The following is a 19,299-nucleotide window of genomic DNA, read 5'->3' on the forward strand; positions in this document are numbered from 1 at the left end:
TAAAAGTGTTTTTTTTCCTCTCAGTTTTTAGATTCTGAACTTCAGGCAATCTGTTTTGGTGGTACAGATTCACAAAAAAATCTGTATGAAAAGCCTTGAAAGGGTGATAGGAGTTGCAATATTAAGATGTTTTCAGAATAACTTTCTAACCAAACATGGTATTTTTGGCTAGAACTTTGCTGTGAAAATGATTTTTTTTTTTTAATGTTCGTCACATCAAACAGACAAAAAACTAAAAAAAAAAAAAAAAAACAAACTAAAAAAAAAATAAATTTTTTTTGTTGTGTCTGACAAGGTTACTCGTCTTAAATGGGCTTTAACTTTTGTAAGCCCAGTCACCATAGAGCTCTTTCTCTGTAGGCTTCTGCAGCTTACATATGGCTAACTTCTCTAACATTTACAAGTTAGTAAAGAAGTAAAATTGGGCTTGGTAGAGTATTTATGCTTTTATTTCAGATAAAAATTAATCACTTTTATTTTTATGTTTGGTTTTATAGTACAGTATGCTTCCCATTCTCTTTATACAAAGATAAGTAAAATGGCTAAAGCAGTTTGGCATATGTACAGGTAATGTATAGAACTAAACTTACACTCACATGTTGAAAGGATTTTTTTTGCATTTTTTTAATTGCTTATTTATACTCAAATGTCATCGAAAGAGAAGTCACATCTTTCCTGTACCTCAGCTAGTGCCTAAAATGGTGCATCTTCTGATTTTCTGATGTTGAATGGCTTGTCTGTTCTCTGTTACCAGTCTGTGTGAAACACTTTTGCTATTAGAGCCACTCTGAAATAAGCTTTTGCTGTTTGCCCTTGAAGTTATGTGCCTATGGCCTTTAAATTAATGTCAAATACACTATAATCTAGTTAGGGTGAGAGTGCCTGGAAGAGCATTTCATAGCAATTTCCAGTCTTGGTTCATCATGTGCAGCTGAGTATTTCCATGTACCTATGTAAGAATTACATAAAAATAGGTTTAAAAGATATTAAGTGCTTCTCTGTTATTACTTTTCTTTGTAAGCAACAGCTGTAATTACCACAGGGCTATTAGACAGTTTTGAATAAGAGGAGATAATGGATGTGATGATTTCTCTATTAGGATGTGATTTGCATCATGAAAGAATTTGAGCACTCATGGTTCAGAAAAATTGCGTGTAAATTATTACTTAGTTTTTAAGCAATTGGTGGCAGAACCTCTGTAGTTTAAAAGCTTTAGACTACTATGCAGATTTCTTTTTGCTCACTTCTGCTGAGGCTTTTAAATACATTAATGATGAGAATATCCTCCAAACATGTTTAATGTTTTTGTGTCTGGAATATTACATAATTCTATTGTCTGTATCTTGACAAAGTCTGTTATCTTCAAGTAATGCTTTTTGATAGATGCATATACCTGCCAGTGTATACTCTTAAGTCACAGGAGACCCCGGCCCTTTTGAGAATTATTAGGAAATTTTTTTAAGACCAAAAAAGTCATAGCGATTCTTGCTAGTTGTGCAAGGGTTAGCTGTTCTTGTAACTAATGCAGTCATTTCCACGCTACAGGTAAAGCCGATGTGTTTTTGTTCTCAGCTGTGTCATCCTGAAATACTTAAGTTTCAAGATGGTGGACAAAATGTAAGGTTTTTGTGAGCTATTTCCGAAGATGCCAGAATGGCAATGTTTTAAACAAATATGACCCACCAGTGTGCCCAGGTGGCCAAGAAGGCATCCTGGCCTGTATCAGAAATAGTGTGGCCAGCAGGAGCAGGGAGGTGATCGTCCCCCTGTACTGGGCACTGGTGAGGCCGCACCTGGAGTCCTGTGTTCAGTTTTGGGCCCCTCACTACAGCAAAGACATGGAGGTGCTGGAGTGTGTCCAGAGAAGGGCAACCAAGTTGGTGAGGGGCCTGGAGCACAAGTCTTACGAGGAGCAGCTGAGGGAACTGGGGTTGTTTAGCCTGGAGAAGAGGAGGCTGAGGGGAGACCTTATCGCTCTCTACAACTGCCTGAAAGGAGGTTGTAGTGAGGTGGGTGCTGGTCTCTTCTATCAAGTAACTAGTGATAGGACAAGAGCAAATGGCCTCAAGTTTTGGCAGGGGAGGCTTAGATTGGATATTAGGAAAACTTTCTTTACTGAAAGGGTTGTCAGGCATTGGAACAGGCTGCCCAGGGAAGTGGTTGAGTCACCATCCCTGGAGGTATTAAAAAAGCACATAGACAAGGCACCTCAGGACATGGTTTAGTGGGCATTGTTGACAGTTGGACTCATTGATCTTAAAGGTCTTTTCCAACCTAAATGATTCTATAATTCTATAAATTTTCAGTTTAAACAAAGACTCAAGGCCTACAAGAAGTATTGCACCATCGCACTGGTGTCAGTGATTTTTTTGCATACTGAAGTTTTTAAAAATGAGAGCCTGTTTTCATCATGCATCTTCCTGTGAAGCAGATGATGAACTTGTAGCAGCTGGCAATAAGCTTTTTCCCTCTATGTTTGTGCCAAGTCAAATGTATAACTAACCTTGTATTCAAACAGAATTGGACCTTCTTTGTCACATTGCATTATTCTATGTATCTGTAATTATGCAGAATAACTCTTGTTTTTCTTTTCAAATTCTAGGGAGGTGCAGTATATTGTTCTGCAAAATATTGCCACTATGTCAATTCAGAGAAAGGTATACCCTGTTTAAAATTTCCTAAATTGCATTTTGTATGAAACATAGGCAAGCTACTTAAATATTTTCTGCTTTTCAGGGCATGTTTGAACCTTATCTGAAGAGTTTCTATGTTAGGTCAACTGATCCAACAATGATCAAAACATTGAAGGTGAGTTTAAAGGCTAATTTGTCTATATACTGCTGGATAAATCTGTTTGCAACAGGAAGGTAAAATTTTCTTGCATTGATATGACGCACATCATTGTGTGCTGTTCCTTTTTTTCACTAAGAAGTGTGGAGTTGTGGCTTTTAGTTAAGCGCACAAGTGTGCTCCAGGCTTGTCAGGCTATCTGAAAGTTCTCTTGTTACCATGTTGTAGATGGCAGATGGGCTGTTTTCCACTACAGCTTTTGGTACCTTTCAGTGATACAGAGCATTGCTATTTTTATTTAACCAGCTATTCAAACGTTTAGAGTTTGTTTTCATGGGAGGAAGAATCTTCTCAAATGAAGAGAAATGAAATCAGACAGTCTTTGATACTGTTAGCTTAAAAAGAGTTTAAATCTGTTTCCCAGAACAAAATGGGACAGTGTTAGAGTCCCAAATTCCCTTTGAAGTCAGCATTTGACATGAGAAGTACTTTTAGTCTTTCCTCAAGGCCACATCTCAATACATGTTTTAGGCTGTCTTCTTCTTTTCTCTATTCTTAGTTGTTAATGGACGTGAAATCCTTGACAAAACAATAGCTAAAAAATTGTCTACTATTATGTGCCTTTTCTCTTGTTTTGCTTTAGATTGTCATAGGCACTTGTGTTTAGGAGTGAAAGGTACAGGTTTATTAAAGAAACATTATTTTTTTCCTTATTTTCATTTTATATCCCTGTTGCACCCTCATTACATGTGCGGAATGGTGCAGTACAAGATGGCTATGCCCAACCCATCATATTTTTATTAGTCTGACATTAAATCTAAGTAAATTTGAGACAGTTGGAGGCAGAAAGATCTTCTCCATATTTAATAATTATGAAAACTGTTCGGAATACTAGTAAGACTTAGAGTTATCCAGGAGAAGTTACTCCTGAAATAATTGAAAGTTGATATATTTAAATTCCCATATTAATGAATAATACAATTATGAAGAAGTGGAAGAGTAGAAATTGTTTTTTTTCCTTTCATTGCCTCAGTTCTTTCTTGGTGGCTGAAGAATTTAGGACAACCTATACTGTCACATGCGTAAGAAAATCTTGTGCTTTTCTCCACTCCCTACCTCTGTAGTTCCATCCTGTCGCTTTAAGATAGGAAGACAAGACCTATGGCAGTATTTAAGATGTAGGAGCACCCTGGAATTCATCTGCTGCACTGTTTAGACTTCTGTTTTGTTCTCTGTTTCTTTCCCAACATAATTTGCTTTTTTGATCACTGCTTAGCATTGAGCTTATATTTTCATGGAGTTACCTATTTTAACCATTAAATTCTCAGTTATAATTAGTAGTAATCAGCTGAGAGCCTATAATTTTCTGTAAAGTTAAAGTTTTTCCCCAATTATGAACATTAGTTTACATTTATGTGTTGAGGTTTTTTTGCCATTTTATCAACCAGTCACCTAATATTTGAAGTTTTTATGCAGCTTTTCTTAGCCTTTGTCTTCATTTCTCTGAAAACTGTCACCTGTCTTCTCATTACTTCCATAGTTCATATATTAGTTGAAAAGCAAAAGACCAACAAAGATACTCGTGGGATTCCATTGGTAGCCTTCCTGTACCGTAAAATAGTCTCTTTGTTTTCCTGCCTATTCCCCTCTTTCATTTATCCACTTGCTTTGTACACTATGCTAGATATGTATCTTTAAGGGCCTTCGGTGACAGGTCTCATCAAATTGCTTCTGAAGTACAGATGGACTGTATCAATTAAATGTCCTTGCCTGTATGCATCCAACTCAAAAAATACCAACAGATTTCTGAGGCATGATTTCCCTTTACAGAGACAGAGTTGTCTTTTTCTTCAGTTTACCTCATTCAGATTGAATTGGAATTATTTCTTCTTCAAAGTTAAAACAGCCTGGAAGCATAGCATCTTAACAATACATGCAAGTGTTGTGTATCATCCTCATGTTCACCAGGAGCAAAGAGGAGGCCTTTCAGGGTCTGATGTTGTTGAAGTTGACTAAGATCTGAGAAGTCTTATAGATCCAACTGTTTCTTTCCTGAGTTTAAGTCTTGTATTGCAGTTCATCTGAATATAATGGACACTTTATTTCTCCCCAGCTGCAGTTGTGATTTCCATTATTTCTTCTTACAGTGTCACGTGGTTCCTATATGCTAAGGCCTGTTGTGTAACATTGGAAACCATGCTGCCAGAAGTATTTCAAGCCCATTTTATATGCAATACAACACTAAAGCTAGAACTCGTAGAAAATGCATCACTAAACCCTCGAGTCCTGCTTTGAAAACCTTGCGTGTACTTGCAAGGAGAATATTCCTCCTGAGTGCAGTGCTGCTACCATTTTATACTGAAATCTGGTATACTCTATTGAATTCTAAGTGGTATTTTTAGTAGTATTATGTTTTATTTATATACAATAAAAGTATAGTGTATGTGTGGTACTGTTTTTAATATTTTATTCTAGCTTTTGATAAAATATCTGGGTTTTTTCTTGTAGCTTGAAATCTTGACGAATTTAGCAAATGAAGCCAACATATCAACTCTGCTTCGAGAATTTCAGGTTTGTGAAAAAGTGTATTCTTTCTATATGAAACACTCTCTGTTGGCCAATTGCCATTATTGGATATTTCATCTAGATTCTTAGTCTTAAATTTTTCAAGTTAAGGTCTCTTCCAGGATAAAACATTCTTGGAATGGAAATGAAACTGTCTTATATCATAATGGATAATGGAGCCTTTTATATGTGGAAAGGAGTTTCAATGTTTTGTTTCTCACTCTCCTTCTAGCTACCAAAAAAAAGTGATGAGACAAACTCAATCATTCCAAATTCTTTAAAAGAGACTTGACTGACACTGTAAGTCACTAGATAGGTCTTAATTTTAGCAATATTTGGCCATTAGCATTTTTTTGCAAACCTCATTTCTGTAAATATGTTGATGGAATAGTATTATGTCCAATATCTGTATATGTAAGAGCAAGATGTTCTGCCTATATTGTGAAACAGTGTCTGTCCTTTCTTTCTTTCCTCCTCGTTTATGACATCTATTTTCATTGCTTCAGTTCTCTGGCTGGATTTCTCTGAAAGGTACTGTTTCTCAGGCAGGTAGGTTATTCATAGTTTCACAGATGCTCCTGGTTAAATGAACTGAAACCTCTCTGAGAGAGCTCATCAACTCCTCCAACCTTGCACACAAACTAATTACTGGTTTTGGATAATTGCCCCCTGCCCCAAGCTTTCTTGAAATCAGAGGTTTGCATGGCCATGGGTGACCAAAGTCAACAAGAAAATGTCTTCTAAAAGTGACAATGAGGTGAAAAAGTGTAACTTCTAATGTGCAGTGTAGCTTTCTAGATTGAATTTATACAATATGTCTGTCTTATGAGTATAATATGGTAAGTCTTTGGTTGACAAGACTTATGTATTGACTAATGAAAATCCTGTTTCCTTAGACTTATGTGAGAAGCCAAGATAAACAGTTTGCTGCAGCTACGATTCAGGCTATAGGCAGATGTGCGACTAATATCACCGAAGTGACTGACACATGCCTTAACGGCCTTGTGTGTTTGCTGTCAAACAGGGATGGTAAGCTAAATGTTCTGTTTGTTTTCTGAGTAGCTGATTGCATGAAAACTTTTCTTAATGAGAACCACACTGAGCAGATCACATTAAAAAGTACGTGGGAGTTTACTTTTATAAGAATTCAGCTGATGTGACTGGTGATTCTGTGATTCTGGTGCTGCTTCTTGTTTGAAGCACTTCAAAAGGCTCTCATAATCACTGGGTACTTACTTTCTCTTTTGTTAGTGAAATTAATTCCTTGTGGCCTGCAATTACATGTTTACCTGTTTTTTCTCAAAATACCGTAATTATTAAACTGTGCTGTTGTGATTATCATAGAAGCCAGTAGTTTTACGTTACATGTTTCGTTGCATCAAAACAGTTAGCCTGTAGAGGGTGCTGAAAGCTTGGAATGGGGTTTTTTTAGTGCATCAATGCCTAACTGCAAAAACATATTAAATAGTTTTAGGTAGACATCCCCAAATTTGGCTTGATTTTGTAATGTAGCCTTCTGTTATTTTTATATAGTGAAACGGAGTTGCAGGTCACTAAGGAACACAACAAGGAGCAGATAAAGTCAAACAGGATATAGCAGCACTGTAAATCAGTACTTGATAATATGGTATGTTCTTACCAGTTACCAATTAATATTGCACAGAAGTCAATAAGAGAATTGGAAGATTATTATATAATGTACAGTCTACATGGATGTGGTTAAATATTGGAAATAGAGTTAGGAAAGATGTAGGTAAAAATAATAATGTCAGGAAGGAGGAAAAGCATGGTTTGGGGATGGCCTGGAGTAATTAGAATTGTTCAGAGAACACAAGTGAGATCTACTGTAAGCTTTGAAAAGCAGCATTAATTCCTCTCCATATCTGCTGGACATATTTTTCATGGTAATCCTAAGAAGGCTGTTATTAGGGACATCACTTTGGCAGCACACAGTCATCCTGTGACCCACTGATACACTCAGAGCTTTCTCTTATTTGCTTTATGAACTACAAATCCTCCTTCTCTCTCAGTTCACCTTGTATCAGAAGTTCCTGAGACGCTTCAGTGTATAGCTTCTTAGTTTTAATATATGTAACTTTAGTTTCCTAGTGCTCCAGGTCTTATGTCCCTTTATGCTTTTCTGGTTATCAACTGTGTTTAAAATATCTTCCCATATTGTGTTACAAGGCCGTATCTGCACAATGCCCCTATTTGTATTACATTCAGCAATGACCATATTAAAAATACATGCTTCAAAGCTTGTTCTTGGTTCTACTTAATTTTACTAGCAATCTTCCTCTAGGTCAGTAGGCTCCTTTCAGCATGTACAAATTCCCTTTTTTTTCTGTCTTAAATAAAATAATAAAACTATCACTTCAGAATACTGACGTTTGTTACTTAACAAAGTTTGTTCTGTTTTCTTGCTTTGATTTTCTTTTTGCTAAGAAGGAATCAAGATAAGAGGAAAAGGCTTTTTTTCTTTTATCATAGCTTCTCAATTAAATATTTTCTTCAAAGTAGTTTCATTAATACATACACATACACATGTGCACATGCATGTATACAAAGGTCTGTCTCAACAAGATTATTTTTCTTGACTGTTTCTAAGTAGTTGTCTAGCAAATAAAATTATCTTCTTGTGCTTACTCTTCTGAAAAACTGCAAAGGATATATTGAGGATCTTTTAAACCTGGCAGCTGGCAAATTGCTTTACCATAGCTGCAGTGTCTTTATTCCTTCTTTCAAGGAATGAATAAAATGGCGTAATTTACATGGTACCTTTCCTCAGGTGGCAGGAAATTACCGATAGTCACAGCTTACTGAACATAAGAAGAGTTTTGGGCATGGTAAGGGAGAAAAAAAGAGATCTAGCATGTGTAGGAGAATAGATTTAAGAGTCTTGGTTAATCTTGCTTTCCTCCGACTTTCACCCTTAAAGTGTGCAAGCAATCTGTTTGCTGTGTTACTTCTTCCATGGTTTTTCAAAGCCTGGAAGCAGTTGTGCTGCCTTTGCATAGCGTGAAGCCCAAGTTGGTAAGTCCAGCAGGTTCCAAGGTCCCTGAAAACAGAGTTGGCTCTGCTTTCTCTACACTGTTTTCTTATTATGGGGAATTCACTTGAGTGTGGAAGAGAGGTGAGCAAATTAATTCTACCAAATCAAAATAGAATCCTGAAGAATGAGCTTGTGGCAAAACCGCCTTCTAATTCTATGCTCTTGTTCTAGAAAGGCTTTTACTGTAGATACAACCCAACAGCCAAGATATCTTGGCTGTATCTGGCACAGGAGCTGTGCCATTAGTCATTCTGGAACATGGGTGCTGAGAGGCAGAGTGTCGTTATAGGAAACAATCTTCAGGAGTCAGTCAGGTCCAGCTGGGATAAGTCTTCACAGAGCTCTTTGAGTGTCTCATCATTGAACTTTCTAGTTTCTGTATGTGCTTCTGTGATTCAAATGGTTTTTTTTTACCATAGCCCCCAGCTTCCCTGAGTAGGGGAAATCTGACTTTAAACAAAGCACTCATAAATAGGCAAAGAAAATTTGAAGAGCAGTTCTCAACTTCCCCAGAGCCTTGTTTCTGGAAGTCATGTTGAGACCTGAGAATTATTTTCCTTCCTCAGCTGCTGAAGGAAGTACGAAAAGAAAAGTTATTTTGGCTCTTCAGCGTGACATTTGGCATTTGACTGATGCATTTCCTTTAAGCAATTGCCTTGATAATTTCAACTGACCACTGGCCCCACTGTGACATAAAAGTCATTTTAGATGTAAGAGACAGATAGGATTATAGGGAGTCTTTTTTGTCTGTCTATACTGCATATACTAGAGATCCTGCAGGTTTTTCTCAGATGGGTGACTTTAATTTTCTGTTGCAAGTTGCAGGTTATGGATAATAGAGAATGTAAACACAGTTGTAGGATGTATAGCTAAAACAATGTTTTCCTACCAATCTATACAAATTTGAACAGGCAAGTCGTAAAATCACTGGAACTGTTAATACGTCAGGTAACTACTACCTATCTATTGGAATTACTGTTAGAATGACGTAAGAGAAAACCAACTCCTTGTACCATTTGGTTTGTATGTATTAATGTGGTTTCAGAGTTCTGTTATTCATAAGGGTGGAAAAATTAACCAAGTAAAAGCTTAGACTTCAGGCAGTTCTGAAAAGCAGAAACTTAATGTTTGTCTGGATACTTAGCTCTAATAATTGACTTTTAACTTTAATTCTAACCATTTGCACAACCTTCTAACCCAAATAATCATAGAATGGTTTGGGTTGGAAGGGACCTTTAAAGGTCATCTAGTCTAATCACCTGCAATGAGTAAGGACATCTTCAACTAGATCAGGTTAATCAGAGCCCTGTCCAACCTGACCTTGAATGTTTCCAGGGATGGGGCGTCTACCACCTTTCTGGGCAAACTGTTCCAGTGTTTCAGCACCTACATCATAAAATATTTCTTCCTTATATCTTATATCTTGAATCTTTCTTCTATCCTTATATCTTGAATCTACCCTCTTTTGGTTTAGAACCATTACCCCTTGTCCTATCACTAGAGGCCCTAGTAAAAAGTCTGTCCCCATTTTTCTTAAAAGCCCCCTTTAAGTATTGAAAGGCTGCAATAAGGTCTGCCTGCAGCCTGCTCTTCTCCAGGCTAAATAACCCCAACTCTCTCAGCCTTTCCTCACAGGAGAGATGTTCATCCCTCTGACCACTTTTGTGGCCCTCCTCTGGACCCACTCCAACAGGTCCATGTCTTTCCTGTGCTGAGGATCCCAGAGCTGGGCACAGTACTTCAGGTGGGGTCTCACCAGAGCAGAGTAGAGGTGCAGAATCACATCCATCGACCTGCAGGCCACGCTTCTTCAGCAACCCAAGATATGATTGGCTTTCGGGGCTGCGAGTGCACATTGCTGGGTCATGTCCAGCTTTTCATCCCCCAGTATCACCAAGTCCTTCTCTGCAAGTCTGCTCAGAATCCCTTCATCTCCCAGCCTGTATTGATACCAGGGGTTGCCCTGACCCATGTGCAGGACCTTGCACTTGGCCTTGTTGAACCTCCTGAAATTCACATGGGCCCACTTCTTGAGCTTGTCCAGGTCCCTCTGAATGGCATCCCATCCCTCAGGCATGTCAACTGCACCAGTCAGCTTGGTGTCATCTGCAGACTTGCTGAGGGTGCACTTAATCACTTGTATAGCCTTGCTATGAGACCTAATTGGTATATTCCTTCCAAAAACAGTTGATGCAGTTTTGCTGCTTTTAGAAATAGTGATTATACAAATTATAGACTGTGAATAAGTTAGTCTTCAGTTGTGTGTTTTAGTTTCTGCAAGTATTGGTTAATGTAAGTGGAGGAAAATTTGACTCAACACCAGTGGTGTCAAATGTAGTATTTCAGAACGCAACTTCTGAATGTTCTTTGATAATAGACTCCTTGCTAAGGTCTTTTTCTGAGTTGCTATTACAGTGTGGCCAAATTCTCAATTGTGAAAAAGTCTGTAATTCAGTCGCCACAAGTTACTGTCCACTATGCTGTTAATTTTTTATATACATCATTATTTGGCAAAATGTAACATTGTGTGACTGAATATATATTAGGTTTTTGAGAAGTTGTCATGCTATGGAGTCTTCAGAGATTATCCTACTCAGAGAATTCATTTCCATATTGGTTCAAAATTGTTTGAAGAAAACTAGCAGTGAACGTTATACTAAGATTTTTACTATGACTTGTGAAAATTGAAGTTGCTGATACCTGTTGTAGTCTCCTTTATTGGTAAAGGCATTCCTGATCAGATTTTCTGTGATGTTTAGCATTTGTTTTAAGAATTTGATTTACTTTTTATGACTGTAGTGGTTTAACCCCAGCCAGCAACTAAGCACCACACACCTGCTCACTCATGTCCCTCACAGTGGGATGCGGGAGAGAATCAGAAGCGTAAAAGTGAGAAAAACTCATGGGCTGAGATAAAGACAGTTTAATACGTAGAGCAAAAGCCATGTATGCAAGCAAAGCAAAACAAGGCATTCATTCACTACTTCTCCTCGGCAGGCAGGTGTTCAGCTATCTCCGGGAAAGCAGGGCTCCATCACACCTAACACTTACTTGGGAAGACAAATGCCATCACTCCAAACATCCCCCCTTCCTTCCTCTTCCCCCAGCTGTATATGCTGAGCCTGATATCGTATGGTCTGGAATATCCCTTTGGCCAGTTGGGGTCAGCTGTGCCGGCTGTGTCCCCTCCCAACTTCTTGTGCTCCCCCAGCCTGCTCACCGGTGGGGTGGGGTGAGAAGCTGAAAAGGCCTTGACTCTGTGTAAGAACTGCTCAGCAGTAACTAAAAGATCTCCGCATTATCAACACTCTTTTCTGTGCAAATCCAAAACATAGCCCCATATGAGCTATGAAGAAATTAACTCTATCCAAGCCCAAACCAGCGCAATGACCCTTTAGATATAATTTACACTCCGTTTTGAAATTCTTGTGTTCATTTATCATTGCCTTGTATGCACTTTTTCTTTGATAATGCTAGCAGAGTTACATTTTTAAGTTTTGTTACTGCTCATTCAGAATGACAATTTTATCTCCTTTTTTTTGGGGGGGGGGCGGGGGGGGGGGTGTCTTTGATCCTAAAGGTGTGTCTTTTATTTCATGCTCATTTTTGGGATTCTTCACATGCACAAAACAAGCATCAAAGAGCCACTCTTTTTTCTGGACTATGTCAGTCCTTATTCTAATACAAATTCATTTTGCTTTTGTTTGTAGTTTCTTTTTTGGTATCTAGATTCATGTAAAAGGAACCATAGTAGTTTACTTGCTTACAATTCTGGTTCAGTCATTTAAATTTTCTCCCACAGATTGCATTAAAGTAGTTCCTATGGTGACACTTCATCTACTGCAGTTCATTTTATCATTATCAGTTCTACATTGTCAACAAGTGTTTTTAATAATGACTTCATGTCCACTCAGTTTTTTGGGTTCAGTTGCTTAACCATTCTCCTTGTTAAGTAGTACCACAAAACACTCAATGGTGAAGGTTGTCATTACAATGTCCCCTACTTTAAATATTCCAGATTGTAATTTTAAAATTTTGAGAATTATCTTCTGACTTTAGTATCTGGAAAACAAAACCTAAATTAAATTGATCTGTAGGATTGTGCAAGACCTTGAGATACGTGAAGCAGACATGTTAACCTTGCTGTAAGATCTAGAAAAATGACTGAGATGTCATGTCAAATAAAGGATGACACAAAAAGCTGCAAGGTGAAATTTAAGCATTTCATAGGCTTATGGCATAATGATGCATACTCAGAGCTTTTGAAAAGCCTTTCTCCACAAGAAGTTTGCTTTCTTAAAAAAAAGAAATTGTAAAAAATTTAGAGATCTTTTCCCCATACTGTTCTTTTGAAACTTCAGCTTGCTTGATTGCTGAATGAATGGTCCATGTGTCAGATTAACTCTTGAAATGTAGGAATACCTCTGTGATGTTTAATAAATGGTAGTTAGGTTTTTTCTTTGTTTTAAACATTGATAGTTTAGGAGAAATAATTATTCCCCTTTAGTAGTATAAATGAAAACTAGAATTATGTTGAACTTCTACAGTAGTCTTTGTTTTGGTTTCAGCTTTAGCCATGTTTGACTTTCCTTCATCTTTCCTTATAGCATGAGTTTACTCTTGCATAGAAGCTTACCTCTGCACCAGTGGGTTTTTTTACAGCTTCAAAAATTGTACATTTCATACAAGTTGATCAGGCTATGAATGTTACTTGTTACAGTAGTTAAGCACTCCAATGCATGACTTTGGCATAAATCTTACAACAGTTTGCTATTTAGAAGCTTCATTTGAATGTACTAGAGATTAGATTACAGACCTGAGAGAGACTGTTTAGAAAGTGAAAAAGTGCAGAGGAGATGTTTAGATATTCCTCTTGTTTATGAATGAGCTGTTACTTTTAACATTGTACATTTCTTTGAAAATGAAGCAAGTGTTTACGTTTTTAATGCAGACAGCAAATTACTTATGAATATACATAATTTCAATGAAAAACACATGTTTTTTAGTTTTGTTCCTCAATTTGAAAAGGAAAAATACGAAGTGCAGCTTTACTAAAAGGCAATTTCAAAAAAAATATTTATTAGGTTGATATTTTTGGAACATTTCTCTGTCTTCTTTTTGCTGCTTATAACTTGATTCTGGAAGCTGAAGTTGTATTAGTAGAGTGGTCTACATCTTTGTTACCAAGTAAATAGAATTCAGTTCTGCAAAACGTATTTTGAAAGCTGATAGCATCTTTTACAATCAATTATTTATGGCTTTATCTTTTGCATAAATGCTTTTAAAATTAATAATTTGTTTTGTCTTAAACAGAAATTGTAGTTGCTGAAAGTGTTGTTGTCATTAAGAAACTGCTGCAAACCCAGCCAGCACACCATGGTGAAATTATTAAGCATATGGCCAAGCTCTTGGATAACATTACAGTGAGTATTTGTGCACACTGTCGTATTTTACTTGTTGACTGATAAAAATCACACTATCTCCTCTGAATTTGGGCCATAAATGGAAATAGATGTATTAGAGAAATAAACCATAACTTTTTATTTTTGACATAAAATATCATTTTTCATAATCTTAAGGAAGAGGAAATAAAAGCAATCAGATGGCATCAATTTGTGCCTTGGGTCTAGGAAGCTATTTTGAAAGAGAACCCTGGAAATGTTGAGTTTTGCTAGTACCATTAAGCCAAGATGAATAGCAGGTTTAGATTACAGAGTGGGTAAGTTGAAATGAAAATAAGGGCAAAGCAGCACTTAACTTGAGGATTTTCAGCCTGTTGTCTTACTGATCTGGGGTGGAGTTTAAAAAATTTTATTCTAAATCTTTTTCCCTACCCCCCCAAATCACCTGACCTTTCCCTGGTACCAGACACACTGCTGTGAGAGTGTTGCAATGTTTCTTGAAGTTGCATTTTTATCTTCTGCGTATTTAAGATTCTGTGGCATTTAACAGTCAAATTTGCATTATTACCTATTATCTGTCCTTAGATTAAATTGACATTTTGGTATGTCAATATTTCCTTCCCAAATTCTCCTCACAGTCCCAGTTATTGGTAGAACATTTAGTGGTCTATCCTAAACTGTAGTGTAGGGCTGAAGATCATGTGCATCATACCCCAAAGGTGACAGATTTTGATCTGTAAGTAATTATTTTTCTGTACATGCTATAAACAGGACTGTTTAGTTTCATACAATTAGCCATTTATTGATGATGGAGCAGTAAATAGTTTCTACATCAGTGAATCTTCTATTTTCCATAGTTGAATTTGGCAAACTTTGGAATATTAAAAGAAAAAGGAGATGTGATCTTCTCAGTTCATGCTTACTGAACAGGATAAACAAATAAATCTTTGGCCACTAAGAGCTGATGATTAAACTTCGTAACTGATGTAAAGAAAATATCATTCTACTGGACTGCTCGTAGCCAGAATCAAAAGAAGCTATAAGATACTGCTGCTAATTACATATCAAATAAGTATTACCTATTTTATAATAATTACCTGTGTTTTCAGAAAAATTGTGCAATATTTTGATTGATCATTACAATCTCATGAATTGTGTATGATCTTATACACATCTTGTGGCACTTCACCAAATGAGTTTGTTCTTATTTTCACAAATTGTACAAGAGAAAATACTCTGTTTAGCACTTAAAAGAGTTTTGTGGCTATTTTATATAATTAATACTTCTGAGTAAATATTTCAAGTTTTAAATACAGGGCATTTTTTTGGAAAAGAAAATCTTTAAGTTGAGTAAAGGGGAAAAAAACCCCATGCAGTACTTGAACTACTTTGACATACTCATGTTCTCCAATAATGAGATTGTACAGCATACCAGAAAGTGGTAAGTAGTAGTAGAACAGTCTGTGGAACAGAGGAGTCATAGGAATAAACTAAAAATCAAAATCTGAATCTGAATCATGCTTCTTATTCAAGAAGGAAGCAGTGATAGTGATGCTGTAGGCTCTCTAGGATGATTGTTGTACATCTTGTTTTGCATTTTTCCCTATAATTTTTAAATAACTTCCAGAAATTTGTCTTCCTCAAGATACTTAGGGCTTTGGATAAATAATAAATTTGGAAGACATTCATATTTATAATTTGAATTCCATATCATTATCCTGAAATAACATGCACCTGTGATGTTTGAAAATGGATATATTCCTTCACAGAATCACCAGATGGTTTGGGTTGGAAGGGACCTTTAAAGGTCATCTAGTCCAAGTCCCCAAGCCTTTCGGACACTTCTGAAAAGGATAAGCCTATTTTTACATGTTTAGGTAGGAGGTATTTGGGTTATATAATTACTGAGGACCTGAGTTTGAAATGTCAACATTTAACAGCATTACTGGAATTCCTGAGATCTGCACGTGTATTTTAAACATTGATCTTATGATGGCAAGAGTGTGAGTTGACATAACACAGTTGCCTTGGCTTTTGTCTTCAGTAAGACAGAAACACAAAGCAAGGATTCCTGACCCTTATTACATTGACATACAATATACATACATGCACACACGCTTTTGTACACACATATTTTACACAGATTTTTTTTTTTTCCCTGACTACTTCTGTTGGGGAAAGTATTTCTGGGCTCATTTTTAAATTGGGATTGAAACTTAAGGGACCAATCCTTTTATTCTATAGAAGAGCATACCACTCTCTTTAAAGGACTTTCGCATTTTGACATAGGAGAAGCAGCCAAATCGTACGGTCTTGAATGAGCTTGAAAGTAGCTGGAGGGTGGGAAACTGGGCAAAGAAATTCTTTGGTGCTTCTTAGAGCTGAAATTAATTTACTACTATATAAAACACAAACAAAAGCATCAATGGAACTAAATACAATTAAATAGAAAAGCACTTTTGATTGTTCTGTCATGATTTAGTTTAGGTAAATGGTGAACGCTTAGCCACTAAAATAAACAAAATCAGTGTAAACTGGATGGAATACATTTTGGGGTTGGTGCCTGAATTTCTTTCATTCATGTTGTTTTAAATTTCACTTGGGTTAGCCTGAGATTGTGATTGTCAATGATGAGGTGCCTAAAAATCTTTCGTAGCAATATTTCTTTCAGGTCATCCAATCTGAAATTTACCTGTTCTTGTCTTCATCTTCTTCATCTACAGAAGCCATTTAGAAAGTGATAGGATGGATAGTAAGCTAAATCTATCTGACCAACTATAAGAAATACTAGGAAGTTCAAATAAAAACTACTGAGCTCTTGTAGACCACTGACTCTAATTTACAGTAAAGCTTAGGGCTGTCCATTTCAGTTTGCCCATTAATTGATTGTTTTCTTATGTATCTGAAATGAGTGCTTATTTTTCTTCCTTAGCTTTTATATGTTACCATTTGTGCCTTAAACTTTTATCTTAGGTGTGTGCAGGCAAAGATCTATGAGATCTATTTTGTGTCTGATATTTGTTGAGTACCTGCACCTGTATATAGTACAGCTCGATCCAACTGTATTCCAGCTCCTTTACTTCACACACTTCAAAAATTGTAACTGAGAAATGCCTGTCTGGTGGTGTTCTGAAGATACTAAACAAGAGAATAGTTGGATCTCTTTAAACTTCTGGTTTTTAAAACCATAAAAATGCTTCCATTTGTCTGTTAATGTGTTAATAATGTCATCATGCTTTACAATTTAATGATTTGGTAAGTTGTCAGCCAGAGATCTAAGCAGTCCTAGTTTGTGCTAGCTGTTCACTCTGAGGTAGGCTTAATTAGTTTTGTGTGTATAGTTTTTGGAGTGACAGGAGTTTAAAAAATATGCATGTGGGAAAGGGCCATTTAAAGAAGGATGATACTGGTTGAGTCCCAAAGTCCTCTTAATGGAGTAGTCTCATCTTCAGTAGCACCAAAACCTGGTGCTTTAGAGAGTGGGATTTAAAGATAAGAGCAAGTTCATTGTGAGGTACCTCCAGTGTACCTTCTTAGCCGCTGACTGGAAGCTTGAGTTTGCTATGCACATCATCACACTTACTAATCTAAAAATTCTAATCTCTCCTCATATTCCAGATCTCTGATAAGCCTTTCCCTCTTTGTCTTTTCTGATAATTGTGTGGTTTTTGAATTGGGGTGACCAGAAATGTGTGCAGTAGTCAGAGCATGAAGGAGAAATTATATGTAATGATATAGTGATTTTACCTGCTTTGTATTTTTTATGTCAATTTCCTGCGGTTGTCTGCCTTTTATCTTCTGCAGGACATTGAGTTAACAATTCTACAATTCTCTGAAAATATTCATGATTCCAAGATATTTTTCCCTAGAAATAGTTTGAGGTCTATCAGTATGTGTAGAGTATTTTTTTTGGAAGTCCTGTTATTAATGTTGCAAGGCTGGCTTCATCACTTCTGCCCAATTTTTAAGTATCACTAATAAGTCATCTTCAACTCTTCAGGTTTTGTTTTGGTTTAGATTACGTTGAATAATTTTGTGTCAGCAGACTGTCTCCTCACTAGGTAGCCCTCTTCTAGATTACTCACAGATATGTTGAACAGCACGTTCTCCCCTATAAGTCTCTATGGGACATCTGATGATTGCCTCCCATTGTAATGGGGGCTTTGTCTTTTCTGTCATCTAGTCCTTTTTTTTATTCATGAGAGTGCCTTTCCACCTTGTAAAGGATGACATTTTGAAAGATGTCGTTGAGGGGCTTTTGAAAAAGCTTTTAGAATATTCTCTTATCAAATATGTGTCATATAGTCATATAGTCTACTCTTAGAAAATCCTTCCTTCAAAACAGCTATGGTCCAGAATTCGTCTAAGTGCAAATACTTGCAGATTTTATCTGAATTATGTTTTAAAGTGGATTGGTTAGACTGCATTGATAAAACTGGATTAACATGAGACACTTTTGTTTATGTCCAAAGTATGCCTCTTTTGATTTGTCTTAATTCATTTTAGAAATGAAGGAATGTAAATCAACCTAGCAGGAATTAGCTCTGAGTAAGAATGTCTCAATGGTGTTCTACATTTGTGTATTTCCTCATATAAACAAGCTGCAGTAGTCTCCAATTTAGTTTCTGCTTTTTTTTTTCTTTAGAATGATAATTTATGGTGGTACATTGTACCCAGAAATGATTGCATTCTAGGTGATGGGAATCTTGTAGTTCTGGTGTGATTTTATTCCAGGCTTTCTCTTATAGTACTACTAAAGCATGTTTTTTTTCTCTTGGTAGCTGGCGAATTCTGGCATCCTTGGTTTTCATTACAGCCTTATTCCTAGTTCTTTCTAGAATATGAGTGAGAATATGAGAGAAGTCTGCAGTGTTTTCTAATCTAAAGATGAGGAGGAACAATTCTTGATGGGATAAAGACAGGATAAGGAGTTACCTATTTAGAAGAAAAATAAGACAGATTTCTGTAACTTTGAAGAGTTTAATATGTGTGGGAAAACATCTCATTTATGGAAGCAATTAAGAAGTACTCATTACTGGTTTGGGTTGGGATTCTTATTACTAGAGTAGGTGACTGGGAGTTTTTGACACTGCTCTGTCCATTCATCCAACAATAACAAACTTAAGTTCCTTTGCAGTATTCCTATGTAAATACTGCTTATTGCTGTGTTCCTAATATGGCTCCACAGCAGAGGCAGCTTACTTTAATTAAGTTCTCCTTTCTCTCAATGTTGGGAAGGTATCACAAGGGATGACATTCATATGTTCATATGTATTTCAGTCCTGCAAGCTTCAGATTCTAGCAACATTCCTTTCCCTAGGTTATACTTTAATAATGTATTTTTAAACCTTTATGTGAGTAATGCCTTAATGAACAGTTCCCATAATTTGATAATTTTTTTACTTGCTCTAATATCTATGGAATGTTTTACAATTTGAGAGGAATATGTGACCTTTGGGACATTGTGTCCAGGGACACTGTACACTGAAC

The 19,299-nt window shown here is 36.6% G+C and overlaps 1 protein-coding gene across 4 annotated transcripts in view; it reads left to right on the forward strand.

Moving 5' to 3' along the window:
* AP3B1 (adaptor related protein complex 3 subunit beta 1) overlaps positions 1-19,299 on the forward strand; it is a 163,666-nt gene that overhangs the window by 62,618 nt on the left and 81,749 nt on the right. For all 4 annotated transcript variants that reach the window (XM_075020946.1, XM_075020947.1, XM_075020944.1 and 1 more), the window contains exons 10-14: positions 2,603-2,657; positions 2,737-2,808; positions 5,299-5,361; positions 6,252-6,384; positions 13,721-13,830. In XM_075020946.1, coding sequence (XP_074877047.1) covers positions 2,603-2,657; positions 2,737-2,808; positions 5,299-5,361; positions 6,252-6,384; positions 13,721-13,830 — 433 coding nt within the window. The remainder of the gene's footprint in view (positions 1-2,602; positions 2,658-2,736; positions 2,809-5,298; positions 5,362-6,251; positions 6,385-13,720; positions 13,831-19,299) is intronic.

The sequence above is a fragment of the Buteo buteo genome, chromosome Z, assembly GCF_964188355.1.
Source record: "Buteo buteo chromosome Z, bButBut1.hap1.1, whole genome shotgun sequence".
NCBI classification, from domain to species: Eukaryota; Metazoa; Chordata; class Aves; order Accipitriformes; family Accipitridae; genus Buteo; species Buteo buteo.